General features: G+C 49.1%; 3 protein-coding genes across 4 annotated transcripts; 2 read left to right on the top strand and 1 right to left on the bottom strand.

The window, feature by feature from the left end:
- Positions 1 to 958: 958 nt before the first annotated feature.
- Positions 959 to 21,861, bottom strand: mrpl11 (mitochondrial ribosomal protein L11). Of its 2 annotated transcripts, XM_066719109.1 has the most exons (7): positions 21,705 to 21,836; positions 20,364 to 20,469; positions 19,697 to 19,826; positions 4,197 to 4,292; positions 3,900 to 3,993; positions 1,403 to 1,562; positions 959 to 1,182 (listed from the first exon to the last, which is right to left on the bottom strand). In XM_066719109.1, exons 3-7 carry the CDS (start codon positions 19,817 to 19,819, stop codon positions 1,071 to 1,073), a joined length of 585 nt encoding a protein of 194 aa, XP_066575206.1. In that variant the 5' UTR covers positions 19,820 to 19,826; positions 20,364 to 20,469; positions 21,705 to 21,836; the 3' UTR covers positions 959 to 1,070. The 2 variants fall into 2 exon arrangements, with proteins under 2 accessions (XP_066575206.1, XP_066575205.1); XM_066719108.1 differs by lacking the exon at positions 20,364 to 20,469 and having other exon boundaries at positions 21,705 to 21,861.
- Positions 16,123 to 18,178, top strand: tmem265 (transmembrane protein 265). The gene has a single exon (XM_066719107.1). The coding sequence runs from the start codon at positions 16,123 to 16,125 to the stop codon at positions 17,089 to 17,091; it is 969 nt and encodes a 322-aa protein (XP_066575204.1). The 3' UTR covers positions 17,092 to 18,178.
- Positions 21,862 to 22,022: 161 nt separating the features above from the next.
- On the top strand, positions 22,023 to 23,609 carry mrps12 (mitochondrial ribosomal protein S12). Its single transcript, XM_066719110.1, has 3 exons — positions 22,023 to 22,195; positions 22,879 to 22,950; positions 23,063 to 23,609. Exons 2-3 carry the CDS (start codon positions 22,902 to 22,904, stop codon positions 23,431 to 23,433), a joined length of 420 nt encoding a protein of 139 aa, XP_066575207.1. The 5' UTR covers positions 22,023 to 22,195; positions 22,879 to 22,901; the 3' UTR covers positions 23,434 to 23,609.
- The last annotated feature ends 576 nt before the right edge of the window (positions 23,610 to 24,185 follow it).

A 24,185-nucleotide genomic window follows, 5' to 3' on the forward strand; every position in this document is an offset into this window, starting at 1 on the left:
ACAGATTAGAAAAAGCAAAGGCCCTAGTACTGATCCCTGTGGAACACCACTCACAACCTCACTCCAGTTAGAAGTGACTCCTCTAATTGACACCCTCTGTTTCCTATACATCAACCAGTTCATAATCCATCTACTTACATTACCCTGAATGCCTACAGCTTCCAATTTGAGGATCAGTCTTTGGTGAGGAACCTTATCAAAAGCTTTATGGAAATCTAAGTATATCATATCATATGCTTTCACATGATCTACAGCTGCAGTTGCATGTTAAAAAAAATCAAATAAATTAGTAAGACAGGATCTCTCAATTAAGATGCTCCTCTTTTTTCTGTCTAATAATTTTTTCCAACATTTTACAGGTGATGCAGGTGAGACTGATTGGTCTGTAATTTCCTGGCTCAGTTTTGTCCCCTTTCTTGTGGATTGGTATGACATCTGCTGTCTTCCAGTCAGTTGGCACATCCCGTTCTAAGTGTCTTTTGGAATATTTGAGTTAGTGGCCTATTATTAATTTCCCTAATTTCTTTAAGTACTAGTTGCCTCGGTTTGACCATAAATGGGTTTTCCCAATGAGTTGTCAGGGAGTAACGGACCTTTCACTCATCCCGGGACAGACATGTGGGCCTGTTATCTTTCTCTCCCGTCTGGTCGGCATAAAAGTGCCTGTAGTTTGTAACTTCTGCAAGGCAGTTTTTGAGATTGCCTCTTGGACCATTTCCGTGCAGCTGCTCATAATAAATTCCTCTTTATTGACAATACAAGAGGAATGATTGATTATTTGGACTCTTCAGTAACTCCCTGGGAATAAATGCTGCCAGGCTCAGATCGCTCTCATTACATAGGAAGGCCGGAGTCCTCTGCACTGGAGCGTCAGAAACCCTGCAGGGGGCACCGGGCTCTAACCCTGACCTCCCCGCCCCAATTAAAACATCTCAGATACAGAAACAGAACACTGACAGAGATGTTAAATAACAGTTTATTCTTCCTGCCATTACAGCAATGACACAGAGGAGTTACAGTGTGTGTGTGTTTTACTGACATGTGTGGTGTACAGGTGAGTGCAGGCAAGTTTATTTCTTCTTCCCCGCAGTGGCGGACTCGATGGCGGCCGCTGCTGCCTGCTCCTCCGCCAGACGCGCCTCCTTCTGCTGCAGGAACTCCGTGTACTCCTCCGCAGACAGACTGCAGACAGGACGGGGGGGGGAGAGAACAATGAGTTCAACAGCTACGACTGCAGGTTTCTGATACTGCCGTCTGGTCCGAAGGCTGACGGACTGTGTCACGACTGCCCTCAGGGCAGGACGAGGAACAAAGGAGTGAGTTGGTAAGAGATTGAAGTGAGACGGTGAGGGAGTAATGCAGTAAGGGAGTGAGACAGTAAGGGAGTGAGGGAGTGTCTTACTCGTTGACAACTTTGATGCCCAGAGAACGGGCGGAGCCGATGATACTCTTGATGACCGTCTCCAAAGAGGCATTCTGCAGAGTGAAGCTCTCGTCCTGCGCCTTGATGCATGCGATCTCGTACACGTGGCGCACGGACACCATCCCCGCCAACTCGTGCCCTGCGTGCACACACACACACCACAGCAACATGTCAACACCTGCAGTATAACACGCCACTACACAGACAACACATTCAATTGATTGTCTTACTCAGGACTGGTGCCAGGAATCGGTGCTCGTTTTGGTAAACTTATTTAAAAACTGAACAGTCTACACCTTAATTTTTCCAGTTTTAATTGAAATTTATGCAGTTTAATGTCATCATGTACTCTGAAATTAAAGCATAGCAGAAATAAACAATTGGAGATTAAAAAAATAAATCATGGAATCATTTTGTTTAACAAAATGTAACCCCTTAAGGTGACAAACCCCTCTGGTACCCTTAAAAAGGCACCGAATCCATGTTTGGTATCCCATGAAAGCCGAGACTTTCTGCTTTATAACGATGCGAAGCATTCTCTGATGTGAAAAAATGTTTTTTTTACACCCCCCCTCCGCATTCTGATGGGGGTGTGGGGGGGGGATACTGAGTAGGAATAAAAAATCTCAGAACATATTGACAATTATGACATATTCTGGAACCAGAGTCTACTGATCAAAACAAGACCATCCATGTTTTGGTAGAAGCAACACACACCCATAGAGAACTCAAAATGATGGAAAACTCTGTACTAGTACACAACGATTTTACATAATTGGATCTGAACTTCTCTGTGTTTGACAGAGCATCAAATAATATATAATGGATTCATCGTTAAATTGTTCTGAACAAAACAAGCCTATATGCAAATAAATCCAATTGTAACTGAGTGATCTGTGACTGTCTGAGTGAAACCCCCCCCAGGCTCTGAATGACGGCGGGCGACACAGAAACTGTAAATCGGACGTGTTTGAGAATGAAATGTGCTGGTAGCCAAGAGAATAAGCTTTCAAACGATGTACAGTGTAAATGCTTAAGAGGGTGTAGTAACACAGTAACACAGTATATAACTCTGAAATGTACATTACTTTTCAGTTTTTGGTAACCTAAACTTTTATTTTTAACCTCTGGCAGTTTACCGCTTACCTTTGTGCCATTTCAGGTTATTCACTGGACATTTCAATAAAAACTGGAAAAATGGGGGTGTTCTAAAACTTTTGACTGATAGTATAAAGATTTTTTCCCCAAGCAGAGACAGTTCGCTCACTGCCTGAGCCTTATAATTTAAATACAGTGAGGAGAAGATGCTGATGCACCATCATTTTAAAAGTAATCGGGGAATACACCTCAAAATTAATTCAGTCTCTGTTGTTATTTCTCTCCTGTCCTCTGTATAACTGGTTATACTGTATTTGATAAAGTTAATGGTTAGGACCTAAATTAAAACAACATCAAAAATAACTAAGGAAATTAAAAGCATTTGCAATCGTATGTGCATTACTGCACAATATAACTAAAAAAAGTTTAACATTTGGCCTGTTTGTTGTTAACTTTTTGTATTAGTGCTATCTAAATGAACATTATAGTACTTAAGTTATTAAGTGAGTTCTTTTCATGCAACCTGATGAACAGTAAGTTTTCTGAATTGTTTGTAATCTGGGTGTTCACAGCATGATTTTCAGAAGTGGTAAAGTCAGAACATGAGGCTTGAAAGGTTAAATTGTAGAAATCTCACAACAGAACAGAACAACTATCCATCCCCTCATTGAAGGAATTAACAGTCTGCAAAGTTATCAAAGGGGCCCCATAATTGTTAGAACTGGGCCTGGTCTTACTGCAGCCTCATCAGCCCTGTTCATCTCTTAGTAAACAGGTGCAGGTCTCTAAGGTCAGGGTGTGACACAGTCGGGCTGCGGTGAAATCTGTCTGGGTAACGATCCAGATTCCTCAACAGAGGTGTCCGTCTCCACAAGGGGGCGCTTGTCTACCGTTAGAGCAGGGCTCTGAAGCCCTGCCAGCTCTCTCTCTCTCTGTCAATCACTTCACTGACCTGGATATTCATCCGTCACACACACTGAACAGGCTTTTATGGGGCTCTGGCTGTAACATCCATCACAGCCTGCAGACGGGCTGTAAAATTACCCTGTTAAACCTGATAATTAGACCTGAAACAAGTGACACTGTGGCCCTCTGGGGTAGAGAGAGTGGGGGGGTGTAGAGAGAGGAGCAGGATCAGTGTCCACATTGCCAGGATCAAAAGCTACCGATGCTTTTGGTGCGGATCAGAAATGGCAGCGTAATTAAACGCACCTATTCATATGAACCTGCGCCATACCATCGAAATAATACATCTCCAAACATAGATCATGCACAAGGTACTCTCAGATGGAGACAATGTACCTTTAGACACTTTAAATTCCAGATATGATTACGGTTACTGCTGTAAGAGTCGCAGCTGCGCTCAGTGGGGTCTGACCTGTCTGTCTGGCTCCCTTTTCGAGCCCAGCTGCCGCCTTCAGGAAGTACGAGACGGTCGGCTGGTTGATCTTCAGATCATAGGACCTGTCAGGCTGGAGGGGGAAGAGGGGGGAGAAAGAGAGGGGTGGGCGAGAGAGAGAAGAGAGAGATGAGAGACAAGCTATCTATTAATTCATAAAAACTAATGGGGAGAGAGGTGGAAGAAGGAAACGGGAGCAAGAGAAGAGAAGAAAGGAGAGGAGAGAGGCAGGGGGCTGAAGGAGAGCAGGGGAATGGAGGAAGGAGGGCGGGGCACCTTGACATGGATCTTGATTGGCAGGGGGATGCCCTCCTTGATGTCCTTGGTTCTCTCATTGAAGTCTTTACAGAACTGGCCAATGGCAATGCCCCTCTGCAATGACACAGACACACACACACACACACAGGTTAGCTGGATTGAGAGGAGGTTGCAGTACCAGCAACTCAACGCAGTCCAGTCCTCGACTCAAACCCCACCTCCGCGATTAATTACTTCTGCTACTGTGCACACTTAATTCCTGGGGATTGACAGCTCTCTACCCCCACACCCTGTCCGTCACAGCGCAGTACTAAGCCGAGGCATTAATTGATGTATTCCCTGTCATTCTCCCCTGCTCACAGCTGTGTGGCCTCAGCTCTCTGCCTGCTGTGTGTGAGGGGGGGAGTATACTTATTAGACCACGTCCATCAGAGAGCGAGAGCGAGAGAGAGACTTCTCATTCATTAGACATTGCATAAGACTCCTCCGAGAGAGAGGGGAAAAAGTGAGGTCTTACAATTAATAGAACACACTCCGCTCCCCCACCCTCCCTGACACACACACACAGAACGTCCACACCCACACGCACACACATGTCCACGCACACACAGCTGCTGGCAGGGCTGGGACACAGCCATTCTGATTGTCAGGATTGCACTCTCTCTCACTGGGGTGACAAGGTGTTGGGGGGGGGAGAGAGAGGGAAAGAGATGGGAGAGAGAGAGGGTGGGGGGTGGGGAGAGTGAGCTCCATATCATAGCCTTGCAGAGAAATGGAAAGTGATACTTTAATTCTCCCCTCTGTGTCTGAATACTAAGTGAGCAGCGGTGAGTCAGTGTGGGGGGAGGGGGGGGAGAGATGAAGAAAAGAGGAGAGGGGAGAGGACAGCATGGAAGAGGGGAAAGAGAGGTGGAAAGCAGAGGAAAGGCTATTGTGGGCTTCTGGGTGGTTTTGGGAGGTCGGGGGTCATGGTCAGTGTGTCCAGGGTGCGGGGGGGTCAGGGTCGGCTGCTCGATGAGCGATAACGAGCGGATTAGGCAGCAGCCGCTCATTCACTGACACCCCCGTGCTCCCCAGGCAGCAATCAATACGGCGATCAATACAGAAATTGATCAGCTCAGGTGCCTGGTTCTGCTCCCCTGACACGGAGACAGAGGCCAGCGGCATCCCTGCCTCCCAAACAACACACAGCCCCTGACTCACAACAATGACTGTACTGTACTGACACACACAAACACTCACACTCATCTGTAAGTGACCCTACAGCTGCCACACACACTCAGGTTAGCCTCCCACTACTGTCCCCCTCACACACTCCCAGCCCAGTGAGCGGACAGGACAGACTATTATCAGCTTCCTGCTGTGATAGAGAATAACACTGTGGGGACAGCAGACCTCTCGCACCTGATAGCAGTGGAGCCCTGTGCTGCCAGAGAGCAGGGATGTGCTGAGAGCAGTACAGCAACAGCTCAAAAACAATCCCAGCAAACCAGGAGATCGGGGTATAAAATCACTGCTGCCGGTTCCCTCTGGCACCTCCGAACACTGGCAATAACAACGGCAGAGCTGCCTCAGCAAACAGGCAATTAAAGCAGCGCCTCAGAGCGTGTCTGTGCGGAGGTGAGCGTCCACACAGAGCAGGAAGAGCAACAGAGTGAGTGTGTTTATTCAAGTCTCCTCACTGTGTCCGTTAATGCTCTGTGTACACATGCCATGCCACTAAAACTCATTTTGAATTTGAATGTGAATTTGGGTGAGACTTTCATCCTATAAACACCCCCACACCCACACTGAAACCCACACCCACACATTGACACACCCACTCACACACACAGATACCCACTCCCACACTTTGAAACACCCACTGACAAACTGCACGCATGCGCACACACACACTGTGTGCACTGACTGCTTGCACGTATACACACTGCTCACACACACACACAGTGCACACTATGCACACACACACACTGACAGACTGTCCATGCACACATACTCTAAACTGACACACTGCACACGCACACACAGACACACAATGACACTGGGCACACACACACTCACAGGCTGTGCACGCACACGTACTCCACACTACGCACACACACACATACACCTGCAGGCTGAGCAGGAAGCTTAAACACAATCTCTGTGAGATGAATTTTAAACAAACTGAGAGCAGTCAAGCAGACCTTACTGTGCCTGCACACACACTGAACAAACACACTCCACACTGAACACACACACCACACACACACCACACTGAACACTAATCCGGCTGCTGGGGGGAGAGGAGAGAGGTAGAAGAATGAATTCACTACAGCAGCACAGAAAGGGCAATAGAACAGACAGACAGCATATGGACATACAGCTGGGCAGTGGTGTGACAAGCTGCAGTAAGAGGGAACAGGGGAAAAGAACAAGGGAATCAGGGCTGGAAACACAGAACGAGTGATTTTCTTCCTGCTCGTTTCCTGTGGCTCAGTGAAGCCAGGCAGGATGGATGACACCGGCTGCCCCCAGCCAGCGAGGGGGGCGCTGTGATAAACTGCCCGAGGGATGGGCTTGGCAGGGTGCAGGGGGGGTAGTAACGATCAGTGCACACTACCTGCACCCCCCCCAACCCCCCTTGCAGACCTGCCCACGGCCCCCCATCTCTCACCAGCTACAGCCCCGACAGCTCACACCTCGCATGTTAATTGGGGGGAATTAATCTGAGCTGTAATCAGGATAAAGCAGTGACAGCAACAGCGTAGACCCTGAGGGAGTGAGAGGGGGAAGGGAGAGAGAGGTATGGGGGGGGGGGGGGGTTTGCTGTAGCGCTTCAAACACTGTTCCTTAACTCTGTGTCCCCGGGAAGCTTTTAAATTAATAATTTGAAATTGCCAATTAAACCGCTTCTTACCAAACCCTTATCAGCTGGACAGAGTTAAACAGCAGTGACCAGGTCAACGCACTGACAGTGTTAAACAGTAGTGACAGGGAGTAGCTCTGCACACTACAGCACTGAGACACTGACGGCACCCCTGCCTGGGATCCCTCACACAGAGAGAGGCAAGAGCTGGGATCCCACAGGCACAGAGTAAAGGGTCAGTACTGCTCATCTTTTCATACTAGAAGTGTATAGGATTAGACACAGATGCAATTACTGCCCTGTGTGTGGAGACAATAATGCAGACGGGCAATAGACGAACAATGTTTAATAATCCTCAACACAGTGAATGTTACTCCGGGTTTCAGCGCAGCAACTGTGTCCTTCTACAGTATCAGAGCTGAGGGCAGCGGTGGGGGAGGGGGGGAGAGAGAGAGAAAGAAAGAGAGCAAGAAGGAGAGCAACAGAGAGAGATTTCTGCACGAATATAACAGACATTTCTCAAAGGCCATCCAGGACGCAGCGAGACAATGACAAAATTAAACGATTCCTCTCTGTCAGGCAGCTGCAGGCCCGAGCCGGCTTGCGCCATCTAGACACACAGGGAACAGGCCTCGGTCAGGCCAGCCACACGCAGGGGAGGGGGAGATGTACACATTCAGAAATACATGACACATTCAATGATTTATTTGTAAATATATTACCATTTTGTTATTTCTGAAACCGCACTGAATAAGCCATCTCAATGCATAAACAAATCGGGCGGGGGGGGGCAGAGGAGAGTGGCTGAGACGAACGCCCTGTGAATGCTAAATGCAGCGCTGTATGTTATTAAGCACGCTGATTGTTCCAGCCTGCAGGCACATGAATGAATGTATGAAGAGTGCTGGAGAGCCAGGGCTCCGGGGGGACACAGAGCGGGAGGAGGAGGTGGTGGGAGAGGGGGAGGGGGGTGGGAGGGAAGGAGATTCACAGCTTGCAGCCTGGGATCAGTACAGCAAGGTGCCATTCCTTTCTGCAGCACGTCACAGACTTGGCAGTCCAGTTCCTCCCAGAGGTGTTCTGGGTGTGTGGCTGAGATCAGATTGGTAACGCTTTTAGTGCTATAAATTGGCTTCTCCAGCAGCTGCTGCTCAGCCCCGCTGTGTGATGGGGTGCTCTACACTGTAGTGCAGTATTTCACTACGGTGACTGAAGTGTGCTAGCGTGATTCTGTCGTGCACTACCGTGTGTGAGAGAGTGTGTCTGATGTGTGGGAGTGTGTGTGCGTCTCTGTGGGTATTATAATTGTACAGTAAGCTGGAGAACTGGCTGCTCCAGGCAGAAATTGCCATGCCAGCCTTCATTAGAGTCGCGTGTCCTCGGATAAACACAGTCCGCACGAGCGCTCAGCACACACGGGCTCCAGGCGGTACAGGGAGCTGCGCTAGTTCAGGAAGGTGCGAGGCACACAGCAGATTAGTCAGTTTAAGCCAAGGAGCTGACAAGAGGAACACACGCAAGCTGCCCATCTGAATCGTTGCTTTTAAGAAACTTACTAGTATTTAAAACAATATACATATATAAGTGGTATTTTCATTTCTTTCTTTTTTTTCCCAAGCATTACACAGCTGAGGACTGAGATGCAGAGAAGCGCAGCAGCGTGCCTGGGGAGGCTCCCACACACCTGAGATCACAGGAGGGCAACACCTGGGTACATGGCTCTAGGATCAGACACGGATACACGACCTGCTGCATGAGGATTCCTCTATTATGATCATCATTATTAAATGACTTACGTTGAATAGGTTTAAATAAATAAAGCCGGAGACGAAAGGGCTTCAGTGAACACGGAGTTCAGTCGGTCCTCACGGGCAGCGATGCAAACGCACACAACTCTTCCGCTCTTCTAATTTTCTTATCAGATCCGCCGCTACAGAAACGGAGAAGCACCGCACCGCACCGCACCGCACCGCACCGCACCGCACCGGGCAGGACAGGGCAGGGCAGGGCAGGGCGGCAGCAGGAAGCACCGCCAACGAAAGTAAGGAAAGTAAAACGCAGAGTGACGATGAGCTCCGTGTCCGTCCCTGAATCCTGAGGAAACACCTGGCAGCGCTCTCACCCCGGGAGAAGCGCACATAAGGGGGCGGTATGCTCCGGACCAGCCGCCCTCCCTGCCGGCCCGTGTGCAGCATCGCCCCCCGGCACTGCGCGCCTCTCGGACCCCGCGCTGCCGCCAGTCCGCGCCGCTGAAGGAGAGCAGCGCAGCGGCGTCTCACTGCCGGACGAGCCTCGGCTGAATGAGGGAATAATGCACTGAAGCGCCATCGGCCCCGAGTGGACGTGGATACGGATTATCAACCTGCTGTCACCACCGAGTCTGTCCACTCGACTGGTCTTCCAAAGCTGGTGAATATTGATTTCCTTTATCTGTCTATATATCCATCCTCCTGGACTACTTAACTTCACTTTTACATTGAAAACAATAGCGTATAACAATTATTAAAATACGGGCAATAATAATCCTCATCCTCATCATCATCATCATCATCATCATAATATACATCGCCAATATGTTCCCTTCTTTCAATGTGAGAGGCAGTAATTAAGGAACATAAGGAGCATTCTGTGGCATTTTCCCTTTTTGAAAATAAATTAATAATTAAAGTGCAGTCAATTAATACTGACTCTGAGGAGCCCAGCCAGCACTCGCACCCGCTCTGTCTCACTCTCAAACCCAGCCACCCACCCGCTGTCTCACTGTCACACCCAGTCTCACTCCCAGCTACCCACCTGCTCCATCTCACTCTCACACCCAGCCACCTGCTCTGTTTCACTCCCTCTCATTCTTACAACCAGCCTCCCAGTCTGTCTTACTCTCACACTACAGCGACATCACAATGAAGACAGAACTGGAAACTTTAGCCATGACTTGTGGGCAGAAAGATCACATCTTCATTCTCTATATGCATTTCTGAACTCAATGACACTCTTGCACTCTCACACACATCCCTGCACTCTCTCTCATGCACACTAGCTCACACTCCTGCACTCTTACATACTCTTGTACTCTCAACACCCATGTACTCACAAATCCCCGCACACCTTCACACACTCCTGCACCCTTACAATTTACTCCTGTACTCTCCAGTCACGGAGTCTGGAGTCCAGCTGACCTCTCTCTCTCCCTCCCTCCCTCTCTAAGTCTCTCTCTGCCTCTCCCACAACCAAGTACCGTCTGTCAGCTGCCACTAAAGTGAAAAGATAAAAGGTAAATGCCATTTTAGTGCTTCATTTAGCATTGGATGAAATCCAGCTCCCATCACAGTTGCAGTCCCTCGCTGGCTGGGCAACGACGCCATAGACACTTATTTCACACTGAGAGACTCCTTCATCTCCTACAGGGGGCCCGGCTTCGCTAAACTGTTACCCCAGCAGCAGCCAGCGACACACTAATCCAACTGTTATTGTAGCAGCACTTCTGACGCGAATCCCCTGGGGCGTCTTATAACAGCATGTGTGGCGCGTGTCAGACTAACACTCGCGCCTCATCTTCCCTTCAGATCATCACCACCGTTCTTCTTTGTACATTTCAATAGTGTGAAACGCTGTGCGGGATCTGTGTGTGTGTGTGTGTGTGTGTGTGTAGGGGGGTGGGTGCTGTGTTTCTCTGGCCAGAGATAATGGGGGATGGCTAGCATGCAGACAAATACTCACTCTCACACGCTCAGTCTTACATTCTCGCACACCCACACTGCGCAGCGCCGGGCCGCACGTAGAAAGGTGTCATGATAAATGACAGACAATTCTGCAGCACCGTCTCTGACATGACATGAGAATCCAGTATTTCTTGACCGCATTTCCGACACAGCCCACGACCCCCCACACTTCGCAGCTCCTCCTGCAGAGCACCACACAGCCATCGTCGGCCGGCCCCACCAGCTGCCCGGGGCAGAGCCCCTGGTTGGCACAACTCAGACAGTCATATCAAATAAGAACAGAGATGGCTCGGGGTCTGTCTCACTGGGGCAGCACCACTGTCCCTTAGGGGCCCAGTGACAGAGTGACTGCAACAGGCCCCTACAGTAGGTCTGAGTTTATTTCCTCTGGGATCAGCAGTCACAGGAGCCCACTGGCATCTCTCAGTGTCGACTTCACATCTCGTTACATCACATAACTCAATGATCAATGAGTGATGCAGCCCAGCCACCCTGTCTCACCCCCAGAGGGAGAGCAAGAGACAGAGAGAGAGAGACACACACACATGGACATGAGATGGCAGAGCAGAAAAATATCCGAAATTTAGAAATTGCGCACCAATGGCGCTCACATATTGGCCGGGGTCTGGGGGCTCCCACTGGGGTCCAGGAGCAAGGCCTCTGATAACGCTTTTCCACCGACAAAGAGCCGGTGCTGGAGCAGGAGCCGGTGCTCGGCCTGGGATCCAACTGAACTTTTTGGGAACCGGCCCGCTTTTGGAACCGAACGCTGACGTCACTGGTGTGGGCGTTCCCCAGCGCGGAGTAGAAGAGAAACACGGCAATAATAATCAGCACCGAGGACTGCGACTTTAAACCCTATTATACATCACAATCAAACCCGTTCAGCGTCTGCACAGCACAGATACACTGTAAAAACAAAACAAAAAAACGCGAGATCACACATGTAGCAGAAACGAAAATACAACTATATGAATATACTAAGATAACTCAGCCTTTTATTTGCATTTATTTTTATTGATGCATTAAGGGATTTACACCAATTCACTATTTCAGACACTTTTACTGTATTGAATAAAATACAAATTAGAGTTAACATGCATTCGTCACCGCGGACACAGTTCACATTTTCATTCATTTTGTGGCGTATTTTTACTTTTATTCTTATTTAAAAAACAATGACTATAGGCTAGCCTATTGATTATGGATGCGGCTGTCTTGGGGGGTTTTGCAGCACAGTCGTGGGCAGATCAATAAAATCGGATGATCTCTGGTGATGTTAATGGTTTGATGGGAAATTGTGCTTATTGATGAAGTCTGGGATGATGGTCCCAAATCACTGTTGCATTGTACAATGAGTTTGATTGTGATGTATAATAGGATTTAAAGTCGCAGTCCTCGGTGCTGATTATTATTGCCGTGTTTCTCTTCTACTCCACGCTGGGGAACGCCCACACCAGTGACGTCAGCGTTCGGTTCCAAAACCGGTGGAAAAGCGGGCCGGTTCCCAAAAAGATCAGCTGGTTCCCAGGCCGAGCACCGGCTCCATGTTGGTGGAAAAGCGCTATGAGGGACCTTGTACTATTTCTTGGGTGCATCTGTCACTAAAATTATACAAAATGTCAATTATCACCCTACAACTACCAAAATTACTGGAGTAAAACATCCACTTATGGATTATCCAATTCCAAGAGCGAGTTTAAAATGTATTACAAATTACATGGGGGAAGCACTTGGACTGCAGTAGTACTTTAATAGTAGGATCATTTTTATACAACAAACAAACCACACCTCAACAAGATCCAGATATAAAGAAAGCATTGAAAATAGTAAAATACCGTGACCTCTTTTGCCTCTACTCTTCAATAAATTAATTTTCACTTCTTCGTCTAACCAGGACCGGTGGAATGTATTTTTAACATCCGAAACAATGTTAAATGCAGCTCTACGTTAGTGTCACTGAGTCCAGTTACAGCCTGTGTCTGGTCCCTCTACTGGAGTCGTCCATGGATAGCGCCTGACTTTCTGGAGAGGAGAGCATTTCTCAGGGTCTCCATCACAGAAGCAGCCGGAGTGAAGGAAGCAGGGATGCCCTCTGTGCAGGTGCCCAGTGCCCATTACTGATTGGCAGTGGAGCCAGGTTGGGTGCTGGAGCCAAAACCTGAGTTTAGAGATTAGCTCATTGTGGCTTCTGTGGCTGCTGTGGACAGGCCACTCTGGGTGATTGATGACTGTCGATTCCCATCGCTGCTGTCCGGCCAGCCTTGCACTCGCGATCAGCTGCCCTCCATCCATCAGCCCCCCTCCCCCACCTTGGCCCCCCAGTGTTTATTTACTATTAACACCAGGCTGCAACACTTCATTACGGCCATAAATGCAGCACGATTAATGAGATGCAGTCCAGCGCAGGCAGTGCCGCACAGCTCCGCTCCGGCAGCAGGGCTGGCAGCTGATTTATCTGCGGTGCGATACGCCAGGGCCAGGCCCGGAGCGGCACTGCCTCTGTGATTTACACCCCAGCCTTTCTGCCCAGACAATGGGAGCCGCTGTCAGCTATACCGGCACACATTAATCTGCAGCAACCGATCGATCAGGAGGAACACCGGGGATCCTCTCACTGCCCCCGAGCAGCAGCTCCAGCCATGTGGAGTAGCGCCTCGGCACACTGTTCTCTTCACACCCTGCTGCCTCGCAGGCCTCACCGAAGCCTGGCTTAGTGGCGGTCTTAGTGCTGTAATCACTATCGGTCTGAACTCCCGGCGAGTGGGTTTCTGATTAATGTTCCCCGAGTGACCGCAGGAGGTTTGTGGAGGTGCTGCCGCCCGGGGCAGGTCTGAGCTCACAGCGACGTGAGCAGAATGATAGCAGCTGCAGCCGCTAGGCAGCCACACAGCCATGACCTTTGGCTAAACACAGCTGGGCCAGAGAGAGTGTGAGAAAGAGAGGGAGAGGAGCTACACAGCTGCAGAACAATTGGATAGAAATTAATCGGTGAGCGCTCTCTCTCTGCTCTTAGAACTACAAATGTGTTATTTTTGGAATACTCTACAGAAACATTGCGCTTCTCAGAAGATCCATTAGTCTGGGGCTGAGAATATCAAATAAATAAATAAACAGTTACATAAATACATGAAATCCACCCCAGGGAGTGTTGCTGTGGAGTTCAATGCAGTTCAGAGCGGTGTAATATTCACAGCTCAGATTACAGTCCCAGTGTGCTGCCTGGCAAGGAGAACAGCTCCTCTGACCCCCCCCCACTGCCACCTGCCCCCCGCCTGCCCCCCACCCTACAGAGACACAGAGCAAAGCAGTCAGTGGCCCCCCTGGAACTGCCATGGACTCCAGGATGCTGCGTCTGGCTGGAGACAGGCCTGGCCAGTCGCTCCTGACTTGGCCGCATAGCAATGGCAGCAGCATCGGTGCTTGTCACCTTGGAAGGACCAAGCAGTACAGCGCCAGCGGAGGGGGAGGATGGTCTGAAACGCCTCCAGAATGACTTAATTTGATGAAGAGGAGATTGGGCCAGGAGGCTCAGCAGTCGCAGCCTGCGTCTGTACTGAAAACGACACAACAGGCCCTGCAGCTGAATCACATGACCGAGGCCTGCAGAGGGTGGTGCGTCAGACGGAGAGTCAAGAAGCAATGGAAGGACAAGGTTTCTGAAATCGTCACCAGAGGAGACGAAGAGCAGCTGATCTCTCCAACAGGCCGAAGTGTCAGCGTGTCAGTGTGACTCTCTTCCCTTGGTACCACTCTCCCCCCTCCCTCCTTTTACACCTCCCCAGCTGTCTGTGTCTGTTTGTGGGCTGGTGAGGTCAGGTGGGGAGAGGGTCAGGCAGGCAGAGAAGAGGCAGCGAGCTGAGCAGAGCCCCCTAATGCACTCAGCAAGCAGACACCTCCAGCCTATTAAACAATCAGACACACTGGAGGGTTTGAGTGAACCCTGGCCAGCTCCAGTCTCCCTGCCTTAAACACAAAACACACACACACAAATAATGTACTGCAGTTCAAAGGTCAAAATAATAAACAGGGACATAAAAGACTTGGCTCCCCTTTCATCTTTGCTCTCGGGCCTCCTGCACAGCTATGAAAAATGTATGAAACGCAGAGTCTCTGGGGAAGGGAGGGGAGGGGAGGTCACTGCTGTGTTGCGCTGTGTGGAGGAACAGGACAGCAGAGCCGGTTGTGTGCTGGCTGATATAGGGTTAAATGTATTATAATGTGCAGCACCCACTTAAGAGGTTTAACCTGACTGAACACCATCTTTCCCCCAAAAACACACAGCTGTCTGTATAGGAATGATTGCACAGCTGTCTGTATAGGATTGAACACAAGCACAGCTGTCTGTATAGGAATGAACGGTGTATAGCAATGATCACACAGCTGTCTGTAAAGGAATGCACACATGCACAGCTGCCAGTAATTAAAATGCAAGGGAACAGAGTTTCAATCTGTGACCCCCCCATTCTGTCCCTATCTCCCCCTCTTCAAACCCTTACTCCATCAGTCCATCCGTCCCCCTTTCGCTCTACAGCGCTGGACGGAGAGCTGGGCCCGCCCCCTCTGTTTCCCACCCGATTGCTGCCACGATGGCAGCCTGAGCGAGGTCCCCTCCACAAGGCAGCAAGCTAATAATCAATGCAGGGCAATCTCTATCCATCAGCTGGAGATACGAGACGCTAACGGCCGAGACCTCCCAGGCAGCCCTGTTAATGAAAATACAGCAGCAGCCCAGCCTATGAGAACAAGTCCCAAAATACAGCTGTGACGCTCCTGAGCAGACAACTTGGGGAACGCTCTTGGAACACAAATAAGGAGAGTGGCATCTTACAGTGTAAAAACCTGCCGCAGTTGGAAATGTGGTGTGTGTGTCAGTTAGTTCCAGGATTTCAAAGCCATTACAGAAGGAATTGAACGTGAGGCTCTGCAGAGAGATGAACAGACAAGATGGATGGGAGGGAGAGAGAGAGAGAGAGAGAGAGAGAGAGAGAGAGAGAGAGAGAGAGAGAGAGACAGGAGGCACGTGGGAGAAAGAGAGTCCTCGGCTTTTGCAGGAAAAATTCCTAATCGGATCTGACATCAACTTAGAGAGGGAAAAGTTGAGAGTCACAATCAATTACAGCCTGGCGCTGCATCTGACATGGAGAGTGCCCGAGTGCAGCCGAGCAGGCCGGCCTGTTCCTGTCATTACCCACAAACCTTTTAGGTCCTTTACAGTGGGGGCATGGAGATGATGTTGATGTGTTCCACACTAATGTCTTCCCTCTCTCTCTGTCTGTCTGTCTACTCCCCTTTCTCTCTCCTGTTCTCTGTTCTCTATTCCCTCTTCACCTCTGTCTCTCTCTCTCTCAGGCAGTGAGGTGCAGTGCAGCGCAGCATGGCCCCCCCTCCCCCCACCAACAAGCCCCATGTCTGCATGTCGGCCATCGTGATTGTGTCCACCATGGCTGCCCTGGACGTGTACCTGGTGGAGCAGAACCTGGGCCCGCAGAAGATCGGCGTGTGCATCATGGTGCTGGTGGGTGACCTGTGCTTCCTTATCGTGCTGCGCTACGTGGCCGTGTGGGTCGGAGCTGAGGTGAAGACGGCCCAGCGTGGATATGCCATGATCCTGTGGTTCCTCTACGTCTTCGTCCTGGAGATCAAGCTCTACTTCATCTACCAGAATTACAAGGCGGATCGGCGCGCGCCCGACCCACTAGCTCGGAAGACGCTGACGCTGCTGCTGTCTGTGTGCATCCCGTCACTGTTCGTTATCCTGGTGGCCACCGACCACATGGCCCATCTCACTGCCTTCCGCAAGAAGGAGGACCTGCGCAACCGTCTGTTTTGGGTGGTCATCGACCTGCTGGACGTGCTGGACATCCAGGCCAGCCTGTGGGAGCCGCAGAAGAAGGGGCTGCCGCTGTGGGTGGAGGGCCTGATGTTCTTCTACTGCTACATCCTGCTGCTGGTGCTGCCCTGCGTGGCACTCAGCGAGGTGAGTCTGCAGGGTGAGGGCATCGTGCCGCACCGGATGGTGGTGTACCCGCTGCTCAGCCTGCTCACCGTCAACCTCGCCACGCTGCTCGTCCGCGGCGGCAACCTGCTGTGGTTCCATGACCCACGCGTCTCCACCGTCTTCCTGGGCAAGAACATCCTGGCCATCGCTGTCAAGCTGGTCACCGCGCTGCAGTACCAGCGCCAGCGGGCCGGGTCCGAGCTGGGTCGCGGCCCCCTGGGCCCTGTGGATGCACTGGCGCCCTCGCTGAGTCTGTCCCACATGCACACACCCACCCACACGCAGAGTGGCACCGAGGCCAGCGAGGACGCCCTGCGGCCCTCCTTCATCTCCCAGGAGCTGTAGCTGCCCCGCCCCCCCCCTTCAAACTCAAGGACCGCCAAAGAGAGGAGGGCAGCAGCACACAGTCCTCTGCAAAACATAACTAGCAATAATGAGCAGTAACAACCCTGAGTCCGGTATCTCTGCCTTCCCACGCAGGGCAGAGGCCCCAGGGACATGTCCTACACTGGGAAATGTGTCCCTGGCAGGACAGCAGCTGCAGATCAGTGCCGATCTTCACACTCCTACAACTATGAGAGTAAACCTGTACCTCTGCAGACTGGAGCTCCACCAAGCCAGTCTGTGTGCATTTTCATAGGATTGTATCTGTGTTAGGATGACTCTGACTGGGCAGACTGTGGCGAGTGGCCAGTGACTGTAGCGTGTGGGTGTGGCCAGTGACTGTCGCAGGGCTCAGCAATGACACCCTCTCTCACCAGGAGAGACACTGCTTTTTTTTTTTTTTTTTTTTTTTTTTTTTATCAGAAACCCCAATAATGTGCCCCACCCACCACCACTCAGCCCCAGTGTCAATGGTTTGTGATGTTTAGTCAGAGAACACTTCTGTGAGCTCAGAGTGTGTGTATAAACAGCACGATATTCCCTCTGCATCTCCGTTGACTGCCACTAACTGAGATGGGGCCCAGCTGCTACAAAGCCGGGAGCGCTGACATTTCTGTGCAAATTGAAAACTCGGAGCAATTAATTAATTAAGGAATAAAAGGCCGCCGGGGAGTCTCCATATCCATCTCTGTCTCTCCCTCGCTTTCCTCCCCCCCTCGCTCTGTCTTCCCTCACCCCCACCCGTGTGGGATGAACCCTGAGTGAGCCAGCGGACAGTAAAAAGGCACAGACCCCCCTGCAGTGATGTTGCCTGATCAGGACTTTGGCTGGTTCTGTGAGAAGAGATGCCAGCCTGTACAATTACTATAATACAACTCAGCCTGTACAACATTATACTAGACAACTCAGCCCTGCACAACATTACACTACACAACACAACTCATCCCTGCACAACACCTGATAACACAGCACTACCCAGCCCTGTTTTTCTCCGTCTAAACAAACTGTGCTGCACTTCAGAGATGGAATAAAGTTTTTCAGTACCTTGGCTGTGTGTCCGAGTGTTACAGTGAACACAGAGAGAGAGACAGAGAGAGAAGGGGGGGAGTGTGTATATTTATTTATTAATCTCCTCCTTCACTCCTGCAGCCTGCAAATCTATTTTGAGCTGTGATTTCCTTGTCTCTCTGCCCATGAGAATGTAGTTTTAATTATGCCTTTGTCAAACGCTCTCCCGCCATTTCATTTACTCACTGTGGATTTGTGCAAGTGGCGAGTGGAGTGGAGTGTCAGTCCTGTTCAACATGAAATACAGAGCTTCGGGAGGCAGTCCAGAGAATTCACAGACACTAGGCTCTTTTACACTGCCATTTCTGATCCAGACCAAATGCATCGGTACATTTGATCAGGATCAGCGATGTTGTGCCTACACTGCCATTTGATCAGGATCAACCATCACCAGCCCCAGGGGTCTTTACATGCACACTAGCAGGTAAGTCCAAACTTAAGTATATGTATATATTAAATTAGTTTTTTTAATCTCACTACTAATTTTTCTAACAAGTAAAACCAATACACTTGTGGAAATAATTATAATCATTTTTTGCGAACATAAAATAACAAGCTGGGGAAGTCGGGAAGTGTTCTCTTATCTGCTACACTGATTGACTATTGTCTGCCTTTAAAACAAAACGCCACCACAATGCATGCCGGGACTTGAGCCGGTCAAACTTTTACACTGCTAGGATCAAATAGTACAGATCCGGATCAAATGCATCGGTAGCATCTCCCTGAGAGGTGCATTTGATCTGATCGCTGAACGTTTACACCACATTTTTTCCGGATGAGAAATGACACTGTAAATGCACCCATTGTCCCATAACACCCCTCTCCATAACATCCCTCACCCGGAGTGCTGTGCTTTTTCAGACCCTTCTCCTGTCCCAGTCTTGGGAAAGAAGATAAATAATTTAACTGACTTATGAAGGAAAGAAATTGGTTATTTATCTATGCGCTATGGAACAGGAGCCCCCTACTGGCGGCCTGACACGCACAGTGCCTAAGAGAACAGAAGGGTGTGCTCAGACACATATGTACAATCACAAATGAGATGTTAGAGTAAAAAGAAATTGCTTTTTTTGATCCATCAGTACAATATGGATATGCAGCCTGTAGCTGTTTGGACCCGTGAGGCCCTGGGGTCTCTCTGGAACTGCAGTACTGAGTAAAACAGAAGGGCAGTGCGGATAAAGCCAGCAGAGGAGTAGACAACACTGACATGAGCCCAGACGCACACAGAACTTCAAGACCCAATCCAGTACACATCATTACCACGGAGGCTTTGAAATGTTTGAAGCTCCTTTTCTCACTGAAAGTCTCTGCCTTATGTAACTCAATGATGTAATTATTAAATCAGTTCAGTGTAGAGCCAGCTATTCAATAGGCACGACAATGCAGTACTGTAGTTTCCAGCCCAGATTAAATTAGATCTGGGTCTCTGTGTGTCTGGGGGACTGCAAGTCATCTATTGGCCATAAGAGCAGAGGTCAGAGGTCACGGTGCCTACCTGTCCTAGGATGGGTCCGAGTGGCGGTCCGGGAGCTGCCTGTCCTGCACGGACGATAGCGCGAATCACATTCCCCAAATCCACCTTCTTCACCGCCTTCGCAGCCTTCATAGTCTTGGACATCCTGGATCTGCAGGGACACATGGGCATTGAAAGGCACTGAGGAGGCACACACTCAACCAACCCTATAGGCAATGCTGCAACTGTAAGACACTCGGAGAGACACACTGAGTGGGACTGCGCGTGCCTTCCAAGGCAACACACTGTAAAGGCCACGAGGAATCACAGTGTGGAATTTTGCACTCGGTTGACAGAAAACCAGCTTTACAACGTTTGCTCAGAGTTTTCACTGGGGGTTCGCCCAGCTGGGTCCCCTGATCGCTACAGCTGTATTGTGTGTGGTGGCTGCATCTAGTGAGACCTGCCCCCTGGTGGACAAGGGAGGGAGTGGTGCCATGTCTGGATCTTTGCAGGTTCATAGGTTAGTCTTGGAAGATGCTACTCGATGTGGCCAGCACGATTGTTGACATAAGCAAACAGGAGTTGTGCCAAAAACCTGACTGAGGAAAAAAAAAACCTCAGCTGTAACAATTCGTTCATACAACATTATAGAAAACAAGGAGTGCTACAGCAGTGTGTGCAGACTGCTCATGCAGAGAGAACTTACCAGGTTGGCTAGGCTACGGTTGTCTGGCTATCAGCATGGAACATACAATCTCGGCAGCACAGGTTATTCAAAGGGACTCGGATAATATTCAGTTGTGGGCTGACACCTGGCAGATGAAATTCAATGTGGACAAGTGCAAGGTATTACATGCAGGTAACAGAAATGTCCACTATAATTACACTATGGGAGGAATAGAACTAGATGAAGTAACGCATGAGAAAGACCTAGGAGTCTATGTGGAGTCCTCACTTTCTCCATCCAAACAATGTGGGGAAGCAATAAAAAAGGCAAACAGAATATTAGGGTATATTGTCAAAAGTGTAGAATTGAGAACAAGGGCAGTAATGTTCAGACTGTACAATGCGCTAGTTAGAGCTCATCTGGATACTGTGTACAGTTCTGGGCTCCACACTTCAAGAAAGATATCGCTGCTCTAGAGGCAGTTCAGAGGAGAGCAACCAGACTTATTCCAGGTCTGAAGGGAATGTCCTACTGAGAGACTGAGGACCTGAACCTTTTCACCCTGTAACAGAGGAGACTACGTGGGGACTTGATCCAAGTCTTCAAAATCATGAAAGGCATCGACCACATCAAACCAGAGGAGCTTTTCCAGATCAGCAGGGACACACGCACCCGGGGACACAAATGGAAATTGGGCTTCAAGGCGTTCAAGACAGAAAACAGGAGACACTTCTTCACACAGAGAGTTGTCACAATCTGAACAAACTCCCTAGCAATGTGGCTGAAGTTGAAAATTTGGGAACATTTAAAAATAGACTGGATAGGATCCTTGGATCACTGACACCAAACGAGCACGAAGGGTCGAATGTCCTCCTCTCGATTGAAAACGTTCCTATGTTTCTAATCTTTCATGATGAATGAGAGAATGTGTTTTATTGAACACAGTTCCACTGGGAACAATACAAAACAAGCGACACAACGGCTGGCTAAATGGACAGCAAGTTCAGGGTTACCGGAAAATAACTATATAAAAACAGGCTACGTTTACACTGAGCTCCGGTTGCATCAATTATTAATGTGGTTATCAAACATGTGTTTTTTATGTCTGTGTTGTGGTCGTGTTTATGTTCATGTTTGTATCACCACTGAAAATAGACGAAAGCCGAAATCGATCATTACAACAAGAAAACAACAAGGGGTCAAATATCATTAAATCAGCGTGCAGCTGCCGGGTCTGCGCTGTGCGCGGCGCAGGAGCGGGGATGCGGCTTTAACAGCAGCCCGTCCTGCAGACAGGCCTGCGAGGGGTTATCTGAGCAAAACACGACAGCAGCGAGGGGGACTATGGGCGCTGACAGTGTACAAGCAATGCCGTCTTACCCGCAAGTTCACCTCCGCTACACCGTTATAGTCGCGCAGGGGTAGTCTCCTTCATGCCGCAACTCTTCTAATGGGCGCAGCCATGTTTGACTGGAGTGAGGTAGGCGGGACATCCGGAAGCGTTTAGCCAATAACAATTCCCAAGAGCCACGATTATAATTATAATTATTATAGTTTTGTTATGCTTTTAATTATTACTACTACTGAAGTATTGTTTCGAAATTGATTATGTATTGTAAAGTAGTCATGTGTGTGTACTTGCTCAACAAGGCATACAAGAACGAAAAATGACGTAGTGAGCCTCGTGGTATTCCGTAGGTGCACTGTGAAACACTTCCGGGGTCACAGGGAAGGGACTGGGCTCGTACAGTACTCGCTGTCGCCACCTCGGCCCGGTTCTGTGCGTCTCGCAGCCTCAGGTCCAGCCCGGGTCCGGATCACAGCGCGGACACGCCGTGCAGCCGGACAGTCACAGCAGCGCAGAGAACCAGGTGAGTGACCAGCCGCCGGCGTGCGGCAGCGCAGAAGGTCATTGACGGGCTGTGAGGGGTGCTTATGGTGCTGCAGGACATCGTGTCAGTAGTAACTCCTGAGGGAGGGGGTGTTCTTTGCTGTTCACTGCACTCTGTGCTGGTACCTGGTGTATATAAACATACACCACGGTATCTATAGTGCATCTATCACAGGATTTTGGAACAAGTAATTGTAGCGTGGTACCATTGATATTTTGACTATGCATTCATTTAATTTTTTCTCATCTGTGCATTCTGTGCCATTGTTACACATCACACTGCTTACTACTTAAGCATGTTCTGAAGGACGTTTCAAGAAAATAAATGCTGTTTCTGAGAAATTTTGGACAGTATAGCTCAATCACAAAACTACAGTGGCAAGTAGAGAAATGTCCTTTATTAAAGTTTTTATGTACTGTAAGGCTCATGACCCCATCACACATGCACAAGAATGATCGACTTTGTGGAGAGCCTTCAGTGGGATGTGGGGAGGATTGCTTTGCTGTCTAATTGCAGAGGTCTAATATGTCTGATTACAGTATAGGACTATTTCATGGCTGTAGACTGTGTGACATTTAAAAAATAATAATAAACATTCATATTTATTCTTAGGTTTATTTTTTTCATTTTGATTTACCTCAGGCTGTGTCATGTCTCTGCAGGTTTCGTGGAGACGGAGGGAGCGATGGCGCTTCTCGGCAGTCTGAGGCCGGTGATGTCATCACTCCTGGGGAGTGAGTATTTGGTGGGGGGGTTCCTACTGTGATCTCCACACAATCGCCTCTCAAATTAATTGTTATGAGGTACAATGCTTAAGTGAGGGTTTCTCTCCTCTGCCCTCCACAGCGGTGCGCAGTGCGGGCAGTGTGGCGGCGCGAGGCATGGCCACTCTGAACCAGCTGCACAGGCAGGGCCGCCCGCGCCCCGAGCCCCCCGGAACCAGCCCCACGTTCGGCCGGCCGCAGCTGAAAGGTGTGATTCTGAAGACCATGATCCGCAAACCCAAGAAGCCCAACTCCGCCAACAGGAAGTGTGCGCGCGTGAGGCTGTCCAACGGCCGCGAGGTGGTGTGCTTCATCCCTGGGGAGGGACACAACCTGCAGGAGCACAACATCGTGCTGGTGGAGGGAGGGCGCACGCAGGACCTGCCGGGGGTCAAGCTGAAGATAGTGCGGGGGAAGTACGACTGCGCACACGTGCAGAAGAAGAAGCAGTGAGGAGCCAGACACGCCAGGACACACACAGGAGGACAAGCACACGGTGGACCTCTTCTGGGAGAGGCAGACTGTCCTGCTGATGCCGTGTTGAAGAGATGCCTGGCCACAGGCAACATAGTGACCAGTGACTGTAATCAGTGTAATCTGTAATAAATTATTACTTGTTTTTGTTATAAGCTCTGACAGGTTTTTTATTTCCACGGATGAGGGAAGCAGTGTCTGGGGGTGGCTGGTGTCTGTGTAATGAACAAGTCACATGACATACAGATGTTGAGGGAGAGGCAAGCCAAAATACAACAACCTGAAATAAAACACAGCTGTTTGAGAAGAAATACTGTGTCAATGTATTTAACAGCAAATATAATTACAGTAAATAAATACATACGTTAATTAATCCATATCTTGATTGATGGGCTTTGCAATATTTTTTTCTATTGATTAATAATCACTAATTATAAATTTGGAATTATTTAATATAACCGAGTCATAAACTTTATGTCATAAACATATATCAAATTAATATAACTGAGTCAAAGCATAATTTGTTGTAAGATGTTTACTAAGACGTTGGTAGTGAATTAAGGAATTGGGAAAGTACTTTTTAATATGTAGACATGATATATGATAATAATTCATATATTACATAATATAATAATGAAAGCGAGTTTGGCGCAATAATTATCATTTTAATTTGGGTTAGAATCTCTCCTTTACCAATATGGCGCCTATGTGCTTCAGTGCGTTATAGTCTG

The sequence above is a fragment of the Amia ocellicauda genome, chromosome 12 (genome assembly GCF_036373705.1).
Source record: "Amia ocellicauda isolate fAmiCal2 chromosome 12, fAmiCal2.hap1, whole genome shotgun sequence".
NCBI classification, from domain to species: Eukaryota; Metazoa; Chordata; class Actinopteri; order Amiiformes; family Amiidae; genus Amia; species Amia ocellicauda.